The 19,908-nt window shown below is 48.4% G+C and overlaps 1 protein-coding gene and 1 long non-coding RNA gene across 4 annotated transcripts; both read right to left on the reverse strand.

The window, feature by feature from the left end:
• Nucleotides 1–1,892: 1,892 nt before the first annotated feature.
• LOC122380732 lies at nucleotides 1,893–7,747 on the reverse strand. The gene is made up of 3 exons (XR_006256370.1): nucleotides 7,481–7,747; nucleotides 4,647–4,785; nucleotides 1,893–2,181 (listed from the first exon to the last, which is right to left on the reverse strand). It is a non-coding gene; the product is annotated as an uncharacterized LOC122380732 (long non-coding RNA).
• Nucleotides 7,748–11,015: 3,268 nt separating this feature from the next.
• LOC122380743 (ankyrin repeat and SAM domain-containing protein 3-like) lies at nucleotides 11,016–18,740 on the reverse strand. Of its 3 annotated transcripts, none has more exons than XM_043364155.1 (2): nucleotides 18,692–18,740; nucleotides 11,016–13,039 (listed from the first exon to the last, which is right to left on the reverse strand). In XM_043364155.1, the coding sequence occupies exon 2, from the start codon at nucleotides 12,952–12,954 to the stop codon at nucleotides 11,518–11,520; it is 1,437 nt and encodes a 478-aa protein (XP_043220090.1). In that variant the 5' UTR covers nucleotides 12,955–13,039; nucleotides 18,692–18,740; the 3' UTR covers nucleotides 11,016–11,517. The 3 variants fall into 3 exon arrangements, with proteins under 3 accessions (XP_043220090.1, XP_043220091.1, XP_043220089.1); XM_043364156.1 differs by having other exon boundaries at nucleotides 18,620–18,692; XM_043364154.1 differs by lacking the exon at nucleotides 18,692–18,740 and adding an exon at nucleotides 13,533–14,577.
• Nucleotides 18,741–19,908: the final 1,168 nt, after the last annotated feature.

Consider the following 19,908-nt stretch of genomic DNA (forward strand, 5'->3'; position numbering starts at 1 on the left):
TACCTTGTGACCCAATTTCATTAACCTCGGTCAAACCGATGACGTCACAGGTCAGGTCAAAGGTCGAATTTTCACCGTTTACAGGCATTTCAAGAAATGCGTTTTAAAATCGTGTAAAATGCATTTCATTGAAAATCATCGATGGGGAAATGTTCTTCAAACACATATTTTGCTATTTGAGGTCACTGATACCAGGTCAGGTCACAGAGGTCAGGTCACTGGGGGGGTCACAATATGAAAGTGTCGTGTGATACATGTTTTATGGTCCATTTTACATGACAAATGCGATTATGTGGGTCAGACAGACTTTAGGGCCAGCTTAGGTCACGTTTTGGTCAAGGTCAGGTCAAGGTCAGGTCAAGGTCAGGTCAAATTAGGTCAAATTTCAAAGTTGATATTTTTGCATAAAATGGGTATCGATTCGATGCAGCTCGTCACGAGGAGTTCAATGGTGGTCTCCGTTTTGCGCTACGAGCTCTAGAATTGCTAAAAATTGAGTTCAAAAATTTGACGTCATCAATTTTTAACAGTTTTTTCGCTATAACTTGGCCAAAAAAAGAGGTATCGATCTAAAATTTGGTATGTATATCGAAGAGCGCAGGGACTATCACATATATTCCGGGTTTTTCGAAATTCGAAAAAAATTTTGGAAATTTTTTGAGTTTTTCTAAAAAAATCAATTTTTTTGATTTTTGGGGGTCAAAATCCCAAAATTTCGAAAATCCGAGATAGCAGTTTTGTAGCGCCGTCTTTTCTCTACACAACCACATAAAGAACTTTAAAATTGCTTGTTAACTGTAGAATTGGTGAGCGTTTCAAGATGTCATGTTTTTTGCTCATTTTTACTCGAACATGACCTCAGTTTGACCTCAATAACTCCTGACCTGAGGTGACCTGTGACTTGAAATTTTGTGTGAAGGTGTCAAATTGATGCCCGGTAAGGTACCCAAAATTTTGCGGCGCTGCGAGCCGCCGTTTTCTCGCTATTTAAGAAAAACCACAGGGGGGGGCCAAAATGGCCCCCCCCCATCAGGGCGCGGGATAATCGTAGTGAAGGATCCGGCTCTATCGATCGCATGGAAAATGATGATTTTTGTTGTACCTAACAAACTAGCACTGTGTGCCATTTGCATTGAAAAAGACTATCGCAAAGTGTGTCGAAATATTTGCATATATTTTTTTTTGAATATATATGTACCTATCACTCAAGTTACTCCGATAAATATTATTCTGATATATAACCTACTTGAGTAAAACAAGATGACTCTGAAGTCGTATAAAAATAAAATAGGTACCGTAAACCGGGGTCACTTTGAACGCCTAGGTGACTGAACTGAACGCCATTCCAGTGGCGGCACCTGGCGGCCGGCAGAGACAGAATTTTGCCTCTCATGTTGAGAGGAGCTGCTCAACTGAGAGATAAAATCTCGTCTCGACCGGCCGCAATGCGCCACCGCTGAAAAGGCGTTCAAAGTTACCCTGGTTGACGGTACAACACAATACACGTAAGTATCCTGGCTGTGGCCACTTTTGTATGGCCCTGGCTATGGCTACCCGCGAACAGTTCCAGTGATCATCACGGCAGGGAGTTCGCGAGCTCGATTACACTGGCGTGTTTGTTTCGCACACTCGCGTTCACCACTTTATTTGAAGATATATTCCCAGAAGAAAAAAAATATATATTCCAGGTGATGGAGCTAACATTCCGTGATCGAGGTGATGGGCTCACATTCCGCGATCGAGATTTGTTTGGTAAACGATGGAGCGTTTAAATACGAAAGGTGAGTTCCAGCACCTGGGATATTGTTTTTTTTCGGGAATGTACCTTTAAACTCTACATCCACTGAAACTACTCCTACACCGTTCCTACACTGTACTCCTACACTTCCACACCGAGCACTGTCTTCGCGGCCTTGCTGAGCGGAATCCTGCCTTTCACCGCCCTATAATAGATGACCTCCATCAGGGTTTTGGAAGGCCCTCTGAATGGGCAGTAGAAGACCGCATGAGCCGCAGCTGCTGCGGCCACAGCTGCCAGCGGTGCCTCCTGATCAAGCGGGAGTTCCGCTCCCTGAACCTCCAATCCTGAACCCTCAATGCATCTCACCGCATTCCGGGGGTCCGCCAGCTCCCCCACCGTGGTGCCGCAGCCGTGGGCGAGGAACGACATGAGTTCTTCGTCTGTGAAAAGCGAGAGAAATATAGATGATTCCAATGCTACTTTAAACGTTGCGCTATCCACCAAGGTGCAGAAGTTTTAATGGAGGATGGAAGAGGAGTTTCTATCCAGAGGATAACTAAAAACGTTTTCCTGGATAACCTGGCGTGGAACAGTTAAAGGGACACTCCCACCTTAACATTAGTTTTGAGTTGAGATAGCCAAATTGGTGGCCATGGCCTGCAAATACCGGTTTGGGCACTCACAACATCGACAAATGCTTTAATTCGGAGATATGGAATTTCAAACTTGCAGTTTTCGGATTCTAAGGGGCTAGTGCATTGGTATGCCCCCTTAGAATTTGTGACGTCAGCGGAGATCTAACGATTTTTAAATCTTTTACTAAAACGTTTGGTAGCACGCGGTGGTATATGCTGCTTTGCGCGCAACAAATGCCGCACTTTCAAATAAAGTCGCTAGGAACAGCGGAGATCCCAAAAAGTAAACAAAAGTAAAAGTCTAATATCTTGAAAACCGGTGAATATTTTTCGATGAAATTTGGTAGATATTCGTTTTCGCTCTTTCTGAACCGAGCGACATCACTTTCGTGCCAATTCATTAACTTTTTTGAAGGTGGGAGGGTCCCTTTAACCTATTCCGAGATATCCCTTTAACGCAAGCGCGAGCGTTTAGCGATCGGCATTTTCCATTTGCGACTGAGCGCTAAAAACCACGTCAAAATTTTTGTTCTATATAGGGCATCATAGGTGCAAAATTTGAGCGAATTGGAAGGGGCCATGGTGTATGTACATTAGGGTGGGGCGAAAAACACTTTTTTTCGGAAAGTGCAAGGTATAACTAGTGAACAACTTGGGCCATAGTTTCAAATGAACACATGCAAAATCTTAAGCCGATCGGTCAAGCCTAGACATGAGCGCATTTGCGATGAATGAAGGTCTGCAAACGCTTTCAGGCGTTGCAGTCTCTAATGCTAAGAAGCCGTTGCGATTGGTGTGTAACACCGGAATAAAAGCGATTCGCGAGAAAAGACGAGATCAGTGGACTAATGATGGCGTATTTCATCAATACTGAATCCCACGGGCCGACCCAGGGTCCCTTTATCATTAACATGGATCCGGATCCTGGATCTAACGAATCCCTGGATACAGGATCCGGGTGTCTACATACATCCTTATATTATATTTTCAAAGTCAATGGCCAATGCATAGGCTAATTGTTCATCCATGGATGCCGAATCCTGGATCCAGTGGATGCCGAAACCTGGATCCAGTGGATCCCAGGACCAGAATCCAGGTAGCTACATTCGTTCATTTGCTGTGTCATCAGTGATAAGGCAGATAGAAATTTGCCTGCAAGTACGAATTCTCGCAGAACAGGTTGGCCAAACGTTTGCCCTCGATACTGAGAGCAGCTTCATTCGCCAATATCAGCGGATCCTCCAGCCTCTCGAATTGGGCGGGGATTTGCTGTCAGCTGCTGGTTGTCCTCATGCCGCTTTGCGCCGATATGACCAACAGCGCGGTGATGCCTTTCGGCTTCCGGTAGCACAAACGACACGGTTCAGCTGTTCAGCTGCCTTCGATACACCGGCTTGAAATGAAATACGTTTTCAGTCTGAGGCTGACTGGATTCCGCTTGTGTCTAGTCCTTGAACAGGTTGTTTTCTTCGTGCCGCTTCAGCACTACCGTCAGGGTGAGCCCTGAGCCGTCATGTAGCTGGACACTTATTGTAGCCATCAGAACTGACTGTAGCTTCAGCGGCTCGATTCTCTCTGTCTCTCTTCATTATGAGCCATTGATGATCCATGTCAGATAATATGTGGACGGCACCGGCTTTAGCACACCTTCTCCCTTGATACTCGAATGGAATGGACCGCAAATTTCTATCTGCATTATCACTGATGACACAGCAAATGAACGAATGTAGCTACCTGGATTCTGGATCCTGGGATCCAGTGAATCCAGGTTTCGGCATCCACTGGATCCAGGATTCGGCATACACGGATGAACAATTAGCCTATACATTGACTTTGAAAACTAATATAAGGATATATGTAGACATCCGGATCCTGTATCCAGGGATCCGGATCCATGCTGATGATAAAGGGACCCTGGGCCGGCCCGTGGGATTCAGTATTGATGAAATACGCCATCATTAGTCCACTGATCTCGTCTTTTCTCGCGAATCGCTTTTATTCCGGTGTTACACACCAATCGCAACGGCTCCTTAGCATTAGAGACTGCAACGCCTGAAAGCGTTTGCAGATCTTCATCCATCGCAAATACGCTCATGTCTATGCTTGACCGATCGGCTAAGATTTTGCATGTGTTCATTTGAAACTATGGCCCAAGTTTTTCACTAGATGTACTTAGCACTTTCCAAAAAGTGTTTTTCGCCCCACCCTAAAGTACATGCCTTGGTGATCTGTCCTGGAACGCTCCTATAACGGAATGATTATACACTTACCACTGTTCGGTCTGGAATCAAGACCTAGAAGCAGTCGACTGGCAAACTCCTGGCAGAGCCGACGCGTCTCTTCAGTTACCTCCTTCTTCAGCGCCTCGTCTTCTTCGACGCCCCTTATCCGGGCCAGTTCCTCCCATAGCTGAAAAGAGGGGAACAGGAGGTTGGACTTGGCACCTGCTAACTATGATCCTGCCTGCAGCCCGTACATTCATAACTTTAAAAACACATACAACGATAAGAAAATCGCACTGTGATATTGAGAATACCACGCTTGAAGGCCAAAAAGTAAAAGAAGACATGCTAATACAGAACAACCATACTCTCGGTGATATATAAACACAACTCATGAAGTTGCCTCGACCATTTTTCGCTTAACAGGAAATCCCAGGCAAAAATTGACTATTTCGGACATTACCGGATAAATGCAACCGTAACTCGAAAACTGGAAAAGTTAGATTGACCGCACAACACATTCGACATGTCTTGCGAACCGGTTTCGAAAATAAAAATGCATGAAAAGTTGGTGGGACAAGTCTCCTGGTGCCGATATAACCCAATTTGGTGGTGAGAGTCTCCATTTTGGAATTTGGATGTTCTATTAATTTTGTCCCATTTAGATGGACTTGTTCGTTGAAAAATGCCTAAAACGTGGTGCCGCCCCCCCCCCCCATAGGGTTTTTTCGCGATAGCTCCGAACACGCTGGCGATAGAGAGCTGAAACTTGGCATACCTGACCTTTGATCCAAGCCGAATCTTTTGACACCAACCGCATTTTTGGGTCAGGTCAGGTCACTGACCTATGACGTCATAAGTGAACCTCTGCACGGTCTTCAGATGTCGCAACTTCGCAACGCCCTCACTGCCAGAGGAGATGTCACAGGGAAATGAAACTTGCAGGATCTAGTATCCATTATGAGTCCCACAACTTGTATATCTCGGATTTTTCCTAAAGGTCATATGAGGTCAGGTCATTTTCGTGACCTCACCATTATAAGTCAATGGGGAAAAATTCAAACTGCTATTCTGGCGCCGGGAACGATCTCCAACTATCTCAAGCACACAGAATCGTGATTTGATGCACTCCTTGCAAGGTTAGATGCGTCACTTTTGCAATGTTGACCTTGCGTGACGTCATTTATGACGTCATCAAGGTCAAATTAGTTTTTCGTCAATAACTCTTGATCAAATTGAGCTAGCGAGTCGGGAAAGGCACCAATGGACTCAGGAAGGCCTGCCGAATCGAATGATATGCGACATGACCTCTTTCGACCAACTTCGTGACCTGGGGGTGCTGACCTGACCTTGACCTGAGGTCAACACCCCAAGTTCACCTGACCCGGACAAAAAGTATATCATTCGACGCGCCTGAGCAAGGCGAACACGATGCTGCCAAAATCGGCGCTCTGCGGCCGTTTTTTGCGAAGTTATTCACCAAAAACTGAACCGTACCCTGGGGCACTTGACCTGACCTCAGAGGTCACCGGTTGACCTAGGACCTTAAAATCGGGTACCAATCTCTGCGTCTCGTAACGGCGCACACGCTCGTTTTTTCCGCGACGCGCTAGCTCCACCAGGGGCGAAACGGCGAGGGGGGGTCGTACCCGCCCCCCCCCCCCTCGGCCGGCGCGTATGTAGAAAACCAATAGGTCCGGCGAGGGTTAACCCTCGCCCGCACATAGGGTTGCCCGCACATAGTTGGTTGCCACCCCCAGGCAGTCTTTTTGCTCTGCACTCAACATTTTTATAGCTAGAAGGCTGATTTTTCGTATAGCTGCTCGTCTATCCTTTCTTGATGTCCACTGAAAATTTCAAGTTTCTGTGATTTTTGGTTTTGGAGATATGACCTTGTTTTTCAGGTCATGTCATGACCCAAATGGCCAATTCTCAACATCTTGCGTTTGCCATGGGCCTTGTGAGCTTTTGACACCCTGATTTCGGCCTTTTTTGCCAGTCTTACCTCCCACCTATCATGGAACATGTTGTTCGACGATGTACAGGGGTCAAGGTCAGGGTCAAGGTCAACCTAGGTCATCTAAGATAATTGCGTTTTAGGCAAACTGAATTTACTTTTTGTGAAGTTTTTTGACTGCATTTTTGGTAAAAGCTTTTCAGATCATGATTTCATGTGATATTATGGACCCAAAAACAATCGGTGCACACATCAGTATACACACAGACACACACAGACATACAAACACATATAATTGACCTTGACCTAACTTGACCTGAAATGACCTCAGCAGCAAAATTCTGGTTGGATAGTGTGACAAAGAGGTTCTAGCTGGCTTGGCACCAGAAAACAGCATCGTCATCGGTATCTGATAAGCAGCGCACTTGATATCCAACGGTGACCCAAAACAGCAACATTTTTTAGTTTGACCTGACCTGGAAGGCCAATGACTGACCTGAGAAGGTAAAACTGGGTATCATTGGATTCGTCTCTTCCCAAAGAATCTTTTTGGTCTTTACTGCTAAGCTCTATCTCCAACAGGAACGAAATGGCGCGGGGGGTGGCAACCACCACCCCCCCCCCCCCCATGTGCGTTCTAGGATGGGAAAATGGCATGTGCGGGCGAGGGTTAAGCATTATTGTGATAGATTAAAAAATAAATTTACTAGACAGAAATGTGGCCTGGTAAATAGGGAAAGACTGATTTGTGATGTCACAGATGACAATTTTGAGCAGAAGCTGAAGCCTGCAAACCTAAAATAGAAGCCAAATCCCTGATTGAACACCTCACTTAGCTGCGTTCCTGGATCATTTTCCCTAAATAGCAATACACTAATTTGAATTAACACCACATCTCAATCTCAATATCCACACTTTGACTTACCTTCGCAGTTCGACTTGTTGCTCTTCGCAAAATCACCGTTTTACACTGCAGCAGTGAGAACCAACCGCAAACTGAAACACCAGAAAATGGCGGCAACCGGAAACCATGTGCAGCGTGCACGTGCTACCTATAGTGCAAATTTACAAATATAGGTGCAAAATCAACTTTCAAAGAGTAATTTCACTCCACCCCACCGCCATGCTGGTTTGCTTTTACGCTTTATTTCAGACGTTCCTGACGCCCGGTATATTTTTATGTCTCAGATAGAAATTTTACTCTGAATATGTTCTAAAAATACTCTGCTTACCAATCATGGAGTAGAATTACACTAGACAATTGGTGTCAAATTACGCTTCGTTGAAAATAACTCTTAGTGGAGTATTTATGCACCCTATGAAACAGAGCGTACAATGTATGAAAGAGTGAAAGTACACTTCTCTTTCCTCTGTATTCCATATAATGGAATAGTAATGCACCCAGGTGTAATTTTGCACTCACTTTTTTAGGAAAAGAGTATAAGTACTCCTAAAACTGGTGTAAACCGGATAAAAATATCTTGCATGACGGGTGGTAAAAATGTAACCCAGGTGTACTATTTTTTTAGTGTGAGCGGAGCACCACGGCGCTGTGACGGCTCCGTACGCCGGCTCTAAATATAGGCACCGCAGCCGGTGACCACCGCTGCAGCCGGAACTCTTTGGTGTAGGACCGGAGAGGCGTGACCCCTTTGCACAATTCAGGGGCCAGGTACTGACTGCCGGTCACTCACAAAGTAGGAACCCAGTAAACATGCCGACGTCGGCCCGACGTCGGCCGACGTCGGGGTGACGTCGGCAACTCGGCATCGGCATGCCGACGTCGGCCCGACGTCGGTCCAACCTCGGCACGACGTCGGCTGGATGTCCGATATGCCCGCATGTTCCGACGTCCAGCCGAGGTCCAGCCGACGTCGGGCCGACGTCGGACCGAGATCAATTGCTGAGGTCCAGCCGATGTCGGGCTGACGTCGGGGCGACGTCGGACCGACATCGGCCGCTGTTTTGACCGTTGAAATAATATAAAATACATGTTTCATGTTTCATAAAGAGCTTCTGTATTCAAAATATCCTCAGGAAACTCAAATATTCCTCCACGCCGCAACCCCCTGATCCGGACTGGACGGGAAACTTTATCCCATTTGGGATTGCCCGTAAGCCGAGCTCGCCCGTAGCCGGGTGCGGTGAGTGCTTGGGGGCTGCTCGGCCTATCCTTTGGTCAGGCTCAGCCCCGGCAACTCACCAGGGCCGGGCCCAGTTCATATGGAAAGGGTAGTCGGCAAGTGTCACTTTGCCAAAGTGCCACTTATCAAAGGGACACTTTGGGAAACGTTGGTGCAGGTGTGTAAGAGTGGCTATGAATCCATTGTGGGGTCGCCCTTTCCAATAAGTGTCACGTAACAGCAATGGGACCAGGGACTCTATATGAACTGGACCCAGGGTGCTCGCCAAGAAGACCAATGTCTCCATCCTATAATCCTTCCGGCTCTGAAATGGTCTTGTCAGACCGAAAGGGCATAAGACAACAAAACAAACCATATCCGTTAGCTGGCTGCGTGGTGTAGTGGTTAGCGCACTAACCTCGCGTTCCAATGACACGGGGTTCGAATCCCATCGCCGGATGATGCTTTTGGCGTGTTGTCCCAGTAAACATGCCGACGTCGGCGACTGGGGGGCTCGAATCCCGCCGCCGGTTGATATTTTTGGCGCGTTGTCCCAATAAACATGCCGACGTCGGCCCCGTCGGTCCAACGACAAACGATCTCGTCAACCTCGGCAAACGATCTCGGCCCGACGTCGGCTCGACGTCGGCTGGACTTCGGCTGGACGTCGGAACATGCGGGCATATCCGACGTCCAGCCGATGTCGGGCCGAGACCGACGTTGGGCCGACGTCGGGCCGAGCCTCGGCCCGACGTCGGGCCGACGTCGGCATGTTTACTGGGGAAGTTCACTCACTCGGCCGGAAAAAATAGACACCGAGAGAATACGTCTTGTAGGTAGTTGACTCACTCGGCTTTATTACATCCTACAACTTTCAAAAGACTCGGTCATCTACTGTGCCTTCAACACGGTTACAAACATGCAAAAAAAGCGATGTGACCTGGTGACGTGCCTTGGAATATAGGAAGCCACCACTTCCGTCTTCCACACAGGAACAACTAAAATTTCGCGGCGCTCTACGTCACAGCTTTTCCGCAATTTACGAAAAGCATCCGGCCTGGGACTGGGTTATCCCACCCCCCCACCCCCCCCCCCCCATCAGTGCGCGGGTAAATTAGGACTTTGGTGACCCATGAAAACCTGACCTAATAATGATTGAGGTGCAACTAAAGGATGGACAATTTATGAATCCAATTTACCTAAATTTAACAACGATCAAACGATCACCGCGCTGAGCAGTTTTATAGCGATGTTAGACCAATGACTTCAGAAAGGTCATCGCTGCATTTAATATTTATTTTCTGGCTCAAGTAGGTGTAGTTTGTCATGATTTCTGATAACCTTTTGAACGTCCCTCATCGCTTGTCACTACAAGGTCGATGAGCAGTGTGAGCATCAAAACGCCCCCACCCTCCCACCTCCATCATAGGCGGCGGAACGGGGAGGGCACCGGGGCACCGTGCCCCCCTTTGATTAGGGCATTTTAACATTAGCCCTATGGGCGTTGTATGGAAAGAATGGGACCAAAAGTCGGCAGTGCCCCGCCCCGCCCCCCTTAATTGAAGGTGTTCGCCGCTACTGACTTCCATGTGTTACGATCCGAACACCACTGCTGGGCTCTCTGTCGCCTTGTACAAGGGACATGGATATATCCTTACAGGCGTTGTGGACTAGCGAGCTGGTAACCAGACCCGTGGACAGGGTGTCACATCTGGAAGCACGTCTCGCCGCCGGACTCCGCCCTGGATTCCTGCGAGTGCCGCTCTGCCAAACGACACGGCGCGTGGCCAGCGCGCGGTAGCCGCTTCTCTGTGAGTCTGCCGAGCCGCCACGCAGCCAGGCATGTGGCGAGGCGGCGCCGGGGGCGGGCGGAGCGCCTCCGCGTAACTGTCACAACCGTCTCATGTTTCACAGACGGCAGACAGGTTTATGGTGATTGTGTACACGGAGGTCCGAATGTACAATGTTGTGTTTAATTAGAGCTGTTGTCAGGATATGGGTACGGTGCTCGGATTGGTTGCCCAGCGAAGTAATTACCACATCAACAAACTGGCAGGACGCCTGCCATTTCATGCAGTGTTTCCTATCCCTACTCACTAGGAAAATGTGAGGGTTGGGAGTAACTGATGACATAAAATAGCCGAGACAATAAACACCGCCAAGATAACCAGCATCTGCAGGCATAGTGATCGACTGATGCCGTTTTTCATGATTGAGATTGGCAAGTTGCAGTATAATTTGCAGAAAATCTTCAGGGTCCCGAATTCATTCCTCACGGTCTCACATAAGAAAATGGTCGGATGGAATAAACTCTACAAGGTATAAAACTGTCAATCGTAACATATCGGCTTCATTTATTGTGTAAAAACACGTTTTGTATAGACTGCACCTCAATCGTCAAACGGACACGATAAGACAAATGTCATCATAAAACCACAAGTCATCCTCAATTGCACAATGGAACTAACCATGTCACTAAAAATGCACCCAGTTTCAACTACTGCCACACATGCAGCGTAGTCCTGTGCTATCACAAGTGAGATCAGTGAAATGAAAGGCAAGAGTTATAGCTAGATAGCTTCGTCTGAAAACCATCCAAGCAGACGGGCAAAAAACCTCAGAAGAACTGCCACTTTACCTCTAATGAAAAACTTGGTCACTTGGCCATAAACGAGATCTCAAACTGACTAGAAACAGTATCGATCGTTAAACGCTTGCAAAATAAGTAAAAAGCAGACTAGTGTCACCGCTATCAACGTAGGAACTCACGTGTAAGGCACCGTCTATCCGTCAGAGCGCGCACCGTCGGTTCGTGACGTCGCCGCTGGTGTCGCTGCGGTCAGCCGGTGCTGGTGGCCCGCTCCATCCTGCCCGAGATGCCGCTGAGGGTGTCGCGCAGCTGTTCGGTCAGCTGGTGCTGCAGCAGCGCCAGCCGCGCGCAGCCGTCCAGCAGCTGCTGCCGGCCGGCGGTCGACTCCTCCAGACTCCGGCAGAGCGCGGCCGGCTCCGGCAGCGGCCCGGTCGGCGGCGCGGCGCCCAGGCGCGCCAACCCAGCCGCCAGCGCGGCGGCCAGCCGCAGCTGGTCGGCGCAGCCCTCCTGCAGCCGGCACAGCCGTCGGCGCTCCTCCACCAGCAGCCCCTCCGTGAGCGCGCGCAGCTGCCGCTCCTGGCTGACGGTCCAGTCGCAGCTCTGGCGGCGCTGCTCTAGCTCGCGCAGACGGCGCTCACTGGCCTCGCCGGCACGCGCCACGCGGTCCGCGTACGCTCGCTCGGGGCCCGGCGTGAGCGGAGCGTTCCGGTGCCACCGCGCGATGGCGCTAGTCATCTTGCGGCGCGGCCCGAGCAGCGTGATGCCGGCCTCCTTGAGGTCGTCGTCGGTCATGACCAGGAAGACCTGCAGGTCGACCTCCTGTCGCTCCAGCACTGGCTGGTACTTCTGCAGGCCGACGGTGGCCAGCAGAGCCGCCAGGTCGGCCGGCTGCTGCTGCTGCTGCTGTTGCTGCTGCTGCTGATCGGATGCCGCCGCCGTCCGGCCGCTGTCCACTGCCCCGGCCGGCGGCGCGTCTCGGCGCAGCGCCGCGAACGCCGCGCCGTCGGCGGGCCGCGCTGTGGGCGTCGGCGGCTCGCTGGCGTCGTACTCTGCTAGCAGCTGGCTGACGCGCTCGTGGCCACCGGTCTCGGCCAGTTCGCGCGCGCTGGCGCCGCTCGGCAGACGCAGCTGCACGTTAGCACCGTGACGGATCAGAGCGAACACGATCAGCTCGTGGCCCGCGGCGGCGGCCAGCAGCAGCGGCGTGTAGCCGCGCTGTCGGTCCAGCGCGTTGGCGTTGGCGCCCTCCGCCAGCAGCAGCTCCACGGTAGCGCGGTGACCAGCGTCTGTAGCCAGGTGCAGCGGTGTCCAGTCGCGCGCGTCGCGGCACTCGATGTCGGCGCCGCGACCGAGCAGCGTGAGCAGCACGTCGTCGTGTCCGCGGCAGGCGGTGAGCGCCAGCGGGGTGCGGCCGCGCGGCTCGGCGGCCGCCGTGTCGGCGCCGCACGCCAGCAGCGAGTGCACCACGGCCGCGTGCCCGTAGTAGCAGGCGTACATGAGCGGCGTCCAGCCGGCGCGGTTGGGCCGGTCCAGCTGGCCGGGACGCTCGCGCGCCGTCTGCAACACCAGCTCGCCGTCGCCCAGACTGGCGGCGGTGTGACAGTCGAGAGGCGGGCCCGGCTCGTGCGCCAGCCGGCTGATACGCTCGTGGGTCGAGTGAGTGAACACGTCGTCGCACTCGTACATAACTGGCCAGAAAGTACCTACGTGTCCAGACAATGGCAAAACAGGCTGAAGGATTCACCAATAGCCACACACACTAGTGCTGGTCCTGGAACATATGGCATGGAGCAGAAAAAAAGGTTAAAGCATCAGGTGCTAACTGACCTGAACATCACCTAGAGCTGCAAAAATGTTGTTTTGCTTGAGGATAGTCGAGATAGTCGACAAATGAAACCTGCAGAGTGCAGCTGACCACACAAAAACAAAAATATATCTAATGGACACAGCTTAAAAAGTATCACTTACAACACATGGGAAATGGGAGAGGTCACATCATGACAGAGTGGCATGGTTATGACAGCTGACAGTTTTTGAATGGTGGCTCAAGAAATACTTTTTTGGACATAATTACAGTGCCCAAGCAGATTAAGCAGGCTACACATTTTTGGTGATACATAATGGCTATCTTAAGGGCCAGTACCCAACTGATAGTCTAAGCCCAGGGCTAAAGATACCAAATCCTGAATTAGTATCTTTAGTGATTATATATTAGTATCTTTGGATTAGTATCTTTAGTGAATTACCTACTGTATAATACCTACCTATCTTAACTTGAAACACAGTTGGGTTCTTCATTCAACTGCAGAGAGCAGATCACAGCAGAAACAAATATATGGTTTCATCTGACTTGTCACCTCTCCTCACTAATGACCAGAATCAAATCCAAAAGCACTGGATAATTTTCCCCTGCCTCTTCAAAACACTTGTTCTTTACATTACTCTACCTATTGAAAACTTCTAACTTTACCTATTTAAAAAGTGTGCCTTTGACGTTGGTCTTAGTCAAATTGCGCAATTACAAATGACTAAAAAGAGACCACATTTCAGTAAATTTTCTTTTAAATTGGGTTACCTTTTAGAGTACCTATGCCTATACAGTATCCAAATATTTTCCAAGGCTGCCAACAGCAAGCTAAGGAAAGAAAATGGTAATAATAGTAAAGCAGGCATCACACTTGTTTCTTGCAACCGAGGAGAGGTGCTGTAGGTTTGGTTGTAGGTTGTAGGTTTTAGGTTTTGGGTACCTAGTAGGTTTTAGGTTTTAGATTGTAGGTTGTAAGTTTTTTAGGTTGTATGACAATGAAGGGTTAATTCAGGTTTGGTTAGGTTTGGTTTGGTTGGATTGGAAAAAATACCTGGGTATCTGGTATAGCGCCTCTCCTTGGTTGCAAAACAAAATGAAAAACAAGTGTGATGCCTACCTACTTTACGACACCCAAGAAAACTTCAATGAAAATGTCTTAATTAGTACCTAAACAAGTGCTCATCAGTCAAAATGATGTGTTAAATATCTATGAGTGATAGTCCTAGTTGTAATTCCATGGCATATCTACATATTGTTTCCTGTTTTGTATAAATAGGTAATTGTGACAAAATCATTATTGAACTCAGTCTGAGTCCACTCCAAAGTCCAAATGGCAGCGTGACAGCAAGCGTGAGAGGTGGACTACCGGAGAATCTGAATCATATCACAAGAAAAGAATCTCAGGCTCAGCATACAATGCACTTAACTGAATAAAATTAAAAATATTGATAGATTCAGATTTAAAACAACGTGTGTGTGTGAAACAGCAGCCAACAGCCAACACTTCTCACTGCTGTCAATTTAGCAGCACTTTGATTATCCAACTACAGTTTGATATTCAGGGTGCGTCGATTTCGCCCAAACTTGCCCCAGGGACCAAGTCTGACACGCTGAGCACGAATCTGGTGTCAGAAATCCGCTATTCTCAACCGATCACCCAAATTTACCGTTTTTGAGTTCGTCCATCTACAGATTGACAAACTCCAGGGGCCATCGATTTGGCCCAAAAATGGGTCTAGGGGACCAAGTCTGACACGCTGAGCACGAATCTGGTGTCAGGAATCCGCTATTCTCAACCGATCACCCAAATTTACCGTTTTTGAGTTCGTCCATCTACAGATTGACAAACTCCAGGGGCCATCGATTTGGCCCAAAAATGGGTCTAGGGGACCAAGTGTGACACTCTGAGCACGAATCTGGTGTCAGAAATCCGCTATTCTCAACCGATCACCAAAATTTACCGTTTTTGAGTTCGTCCATCTACAGATTGACAAACTCCAGGGGCCATCGATTTGGCCCAAAAATGGGTCTAGGGGACCAAGTGTGACACTCTGAGCACGAATCTGGTGTCAGAAATCCGCTATTCTCAACCGATCACCAAAATTAACCGTTTTTGAGTTCGTCCATCTACAGATTGACAAACTCCAGGGGCCATCGATTTGGCCCAAAAATGGGTCTAGGGGACCAAGTCTGACACGCTGAGCACGAATCTGGTGTCAGAAATCCGCTATTCTCAACCGATCACCCAAATTTACCGTTTTTGAGTTCGTCCATCTACAGATTGACAAACTCCAGGGGCCATCGATTTGGCCCAAAAATGGGTCTAGGGGACCAAGTCTGACACGCTGAGCACGAATCTGGTGTCAGAAATCCGCTATTGTCGACCGATCACCCAAATTTATGGCCCCTGGATGGCCCCTGGATCGATGGCCCCTGGCCGGAGTTTGTCATCTGTAGATGGACGAACTCAAAAACGGTAAATTTGGGTGATCGGTTGAGAATAGCGGATTTCTGACACCAGACTCGTGCTCAGCGTGTCACACTTGGTCCCCTAGACCTATTTTTGGGCCAAATCGATGACCCCTGGAGTTTGTCAATCTGTAGATGGACGAACTCAAAAACGGTAAATTTGGGTGATCAGTTGTGAATAGCGGATTTCTGACACCAGATTCGTGCTTAGCGTGTCAGACTTGGTCCCCTAGACCCATTTTTGGGCCAAATCGATGGCCCCTGGAGTTTGTCAATAGCTGTAGATGGACGAACTCCAAAACGGTAAATTTGGGTGATCGGTTGAGAATAGCGGATTTCTGACACCAGATTCGTGCTCAGCGTGTCAGACTTGGTCCCCTAGACCCATTTTTGGGCCAAATCGATGGCCCCTGGAGTTTGTCAATCTGTAGATGGACGAACTCAAAAACGGTAAATTTGGGTGATCGGTTGAGAATAGCGGATTTTTGACACCAGATTCGTGCTCAGCGTGTCACACTTGGTCCCCTAGACCCATTTTTGGGCCAAATCGATGGCCCATGGAGTTTGTCAATCTGTAGATGGACGAACTCAAAAACGGTAAATTTGGGTGATCGGTCGAGAATAGCGGATTTCTGACACCAGATTCGTGCTCAGCGTGTCACACTTGGTCCCCTAGACCCATTTTTGGGCCAAATCGATGGCCCCTGGAGTTTGTCAATCTGTAGATGGACGAACTCAAAAACGGTAAATTTGGGTGATCGGTTGAGAATAGCGGATTTCTGACACCAGATTCGTGCTCAGCGTGTCACACTTCGTCCCCTAGACCCATTTTTGGGCGAAATCGATGGCCCCTGGAGTTTGTAAATCTGTAGATGGACGAACTCAAAAACGGTAATTTTGGGTGATCGGTTGAGAATAGCGGATTTCTGACACCAGATTCGTGCTCAGCGTGTCACACTTAGTCCCCTAGACCCATTTTTGGGCGAAATCGATGGCCCCTGGAGTTTGTCAATCTGTAGATGGACGAACTCAAAAACGGTAACTTTGGGTGATCGGTCGAGAATAGCGGATTTCTGACACCAGATTCGTGCTAAGTGTGTCACACTTGGTCCCCTAGACCCATTTTTGGGCGAAATCGATGGCCCCTGGAGTTTGTCAATCTGTAGATGGACGAACTCAAAAACGGTAAATTTGGGTGATCGGTTGAGAATAGCGGATTTCTGACACCAGATTCGTGCTCAGCGTGTCACACTTGGTCCCCTAGACCCATTTTTGGGCGAAATCGATGGCCCCTGGAGTTCAGTAGGCGGAACTATGGTCAAGCGTACCCATTTTCGGGAACGCATTTTCGTTCCCATGTTTGGGAACGATAAACCCAAATATGGGAACGCCATGTAGGCATTATTTAAAACAAGAAAAAGAACCGTTAAATGACGTCCAAAAAATATAAAACGATCGTGAACCGCCTGATATTTGTCTCAATATTGTTGGGAAAGAGTTTGATATTGTAAGGCCCATCGTAGTTTCAAATCGTTCCCCTATTTCTAAAGCAGTCCATCATCCGGGCCGCGAGCCCAAATTTGGGAACGCTCTCGTACACTGGCGCTGCAAGCGTTCCTTATTATGGGAACGGCGTACCCAAAATTGGGAACGATTTCACCGACGCCTTTCAGGGGCTCTTTTCATTAACAAGCATCACGTCCAACGCCGCAAATTATTGTTAACGCAACAATCATCAGATGACCTTTCCGGCAAGACCGTCGCATGTTTCGCCCGGTCTTCTGCGCTTTTATTCCCGTCGATCTCGCAGCGGGCACGCCCCCCTCTGCAGGATTACGTAATTCACAACGCTCAGCGATGTTCAACAAGGTCTTCCATACCTATATCCACCGTCCGCGCTGAGGGTGGAGACATGTCAAGCACCTGTCTGTTTATCACCGATAGTTGACGAGTACAAGGAAGTATCCAAAAATGGGAACGCTGAATATGTTACACCCTCAAAACACCTAGTCCCAATGAAAATCTAGTTTTTTCCTTTCTTGATGAGTGTAAGTGGCAAAAGGCCTGGTAGGATGGGCACGAGGAATTATCGAAATCAGCATAAAAATTATAAATAAGGCACAAAGAGCGAGCTATATAAGAGAAATTCCCCCAAAACGATCACGCTTAGAAACACGGAAGACAAAAACCACGCTCATGACGCTCCTTATAAAACAACTCTAAACAGCTAGCATCCAAATAAAATATGTCTTTCCGGGATGATAAAATACAGCTGGATAATTTTCAACCGCTTAAACTGAGTTTACAACAGTAGCTCGGTAAATTCGCTCACGTTCCACGCGGTCGTCCGCCCCGACACAAAAGTCAACAATATTACCTCGGGACCGTCCGCGTCTTCGCTTGCATTTGTCAGCATCTGGTGTCGATAGTATGAAAGTTCATAACCAGGCGAAAATTATTATACTTTACCTCAAACTGAAAAATGCTTCATTTTCCTTAAAATTGCATGTTAAGTGTCGTATAACCCATATTTCCACCATTCTGTCATTTTCAAAAAATCATTAAAAATATCATTCCACGGTCAATTTCCTTGTTCCACGGTCAGATTAAAGATAACTTTATGGAGATTTAGTAGACACTTAAATCAGCGTGCACTTTTTTGAGACGTGATGCACTTTTGAGTTTTAGTGGGAGAACGGCCGAAAAATTGCCTTCCGTTCTCATAAATGGGAACGCCCGTTCCCATATTTGGGAACTCCGTTCCCAAAAATGGGAACGTTCCTATATTTGGGTACTCATGACCATAGTTCCGCCTACTGAGTTTGTCAATCTGTAGATGGACGAACTCAACAACGGTAAATTTGGGTGATCGGTTGAGAATAGCGGATTTCTGACACCAGATTCGTGCTCAACGTGTCAGACTTGGTCCCTGGGGCAAGTTTGGGCGAAATCGACGCAACCTGAATATCAAACTGTAGTTGGATAATCAAAGTGCTGCTAAATTGACAGCAGTACACTTCTCGTGCTTCGTGCTGCGCAATATGTCTGTAACGCGCTTTAAAGGGACCCTCCCACCTTCAAAAAAGTTGATGAATTGGCACGAAAGTGATGTCGCTCGGTTCAGAAAGAGCGAAAACGAATATCTACCAAATTTCATCGAAAAATATTGGGTGGGATTGGGTGGGACTAAATGATTACTTCGAAATCTCAGCTGCGTTGCGGCATTGGCGGTTATGTGCGGCGTGTATGCCGCATGATTAGTAAGCGGCGACCACTAAATTAACCCGCGCACCGACGGGGGGGGGCGGATATCCGCCCCCCCTGAGGTTTTTCGCGGATAGCGGGAAAACCGCGGCGCGTAGCGCCGCGAAATTTGGTATGACTATTCCCTCATCAATTTTACACATGGTGTGCAAGTTTGAACCTCCTAACTTTTAAGGTCAGGTCACCAGGTCACTTTGAATGACCCAACCTCAAGTCACTTTTTTGCAACTTTGTCACCGTGCCAGAGCTACAGTAGATGTCGGAGGCCTTTGAAAGTCGCAGGATGTTATTAGGTCATTAGTAGCTACAATTTGTATATCTCGGAATTTTGATGTTGGTGACCTAAGGTCAGGTCAATTTCGCGACCTCCCCATTTTAAGTCAATGGGGGAAAAATCAACTCCCTTTTTTACCACTAAAACGGGTCGGAATGGCCCCATATACCATACATGACTTCACATACGATCAACCTTCACTACATTGAGGTCTGTTTTGCTGTTGGGCAGCTGTAAGGTCATGTGACGTCATCAAAGGTCACCAAAGGTTTTTTGCCAATAACTCCTTACAGGAACAAGATACAGCCGCGCGGATGGTCTCATTGTGTTCAGCTCGTCAAGACGCATCGAATGATATACATGATGACCTCGAGGTCACGTGACCTGAGGTCAACCTTTGACCTTGACCTTTCGAGGTCAACATATATATCATTCGATGCGGATTGACGAGAGGATCACGATGATGCCCTTAGTTTGTTCCTATCTTGACTACTTCGAAAGTTATTCGAGAAAAACCCTCTCCATATCTAGCGCCGCCATTTTGACTTTTTCGACCCCTGTGACGTCATCTTTGACCTGACCTGAAAATGACCTTTGTAAAAATTGTAGACCTTGTCCGTGCGTATCCGATGCCGTTTACCGCTTGTCGCTATCTTGCTTCGTTCTCGAGATCTCAGGGGGGGGGGCGGTCATCCGCCCCCCCCCGTCGGTACTAAGTTGGCGCAGACCCCCGTCGGTGCGCGGGTTAAAGACTCAAACGCTCCGACCGTTTCTCAATGAATAACACTGCATACCAAAAATGCCAACCGCTCTCGTCATAAGATAT

Source organism: Amphibalanus amphitrite, unplaced genomic scaffold (genome assembly GCF_019059575.1).
Source record: "Amphibalanus amphitrite isolate SeventyFive unplaced genomic scaffold, NRLGWU_Aamphi_draft 000105F_arrow, whole genome shotgun sequence".
Taxonomy (NCBI): domain Eukaryota; kingdom Metazoa; phylum Arthropoda; class Thecostraca; order Balanomorpha; family Balanidae; genus Amphibalanus; species Amphibalanus amphitrite.

Bases quoted from the DNA above. Each gene is read 5' to 3' on its own strand.
- LOC122380743 (XM_043364155.1), bottom strand. From the start codon at position 12,954: ATGTACGAGTGCGACGACGTGTTCACTCACTCGACCCACGAGCGTATC.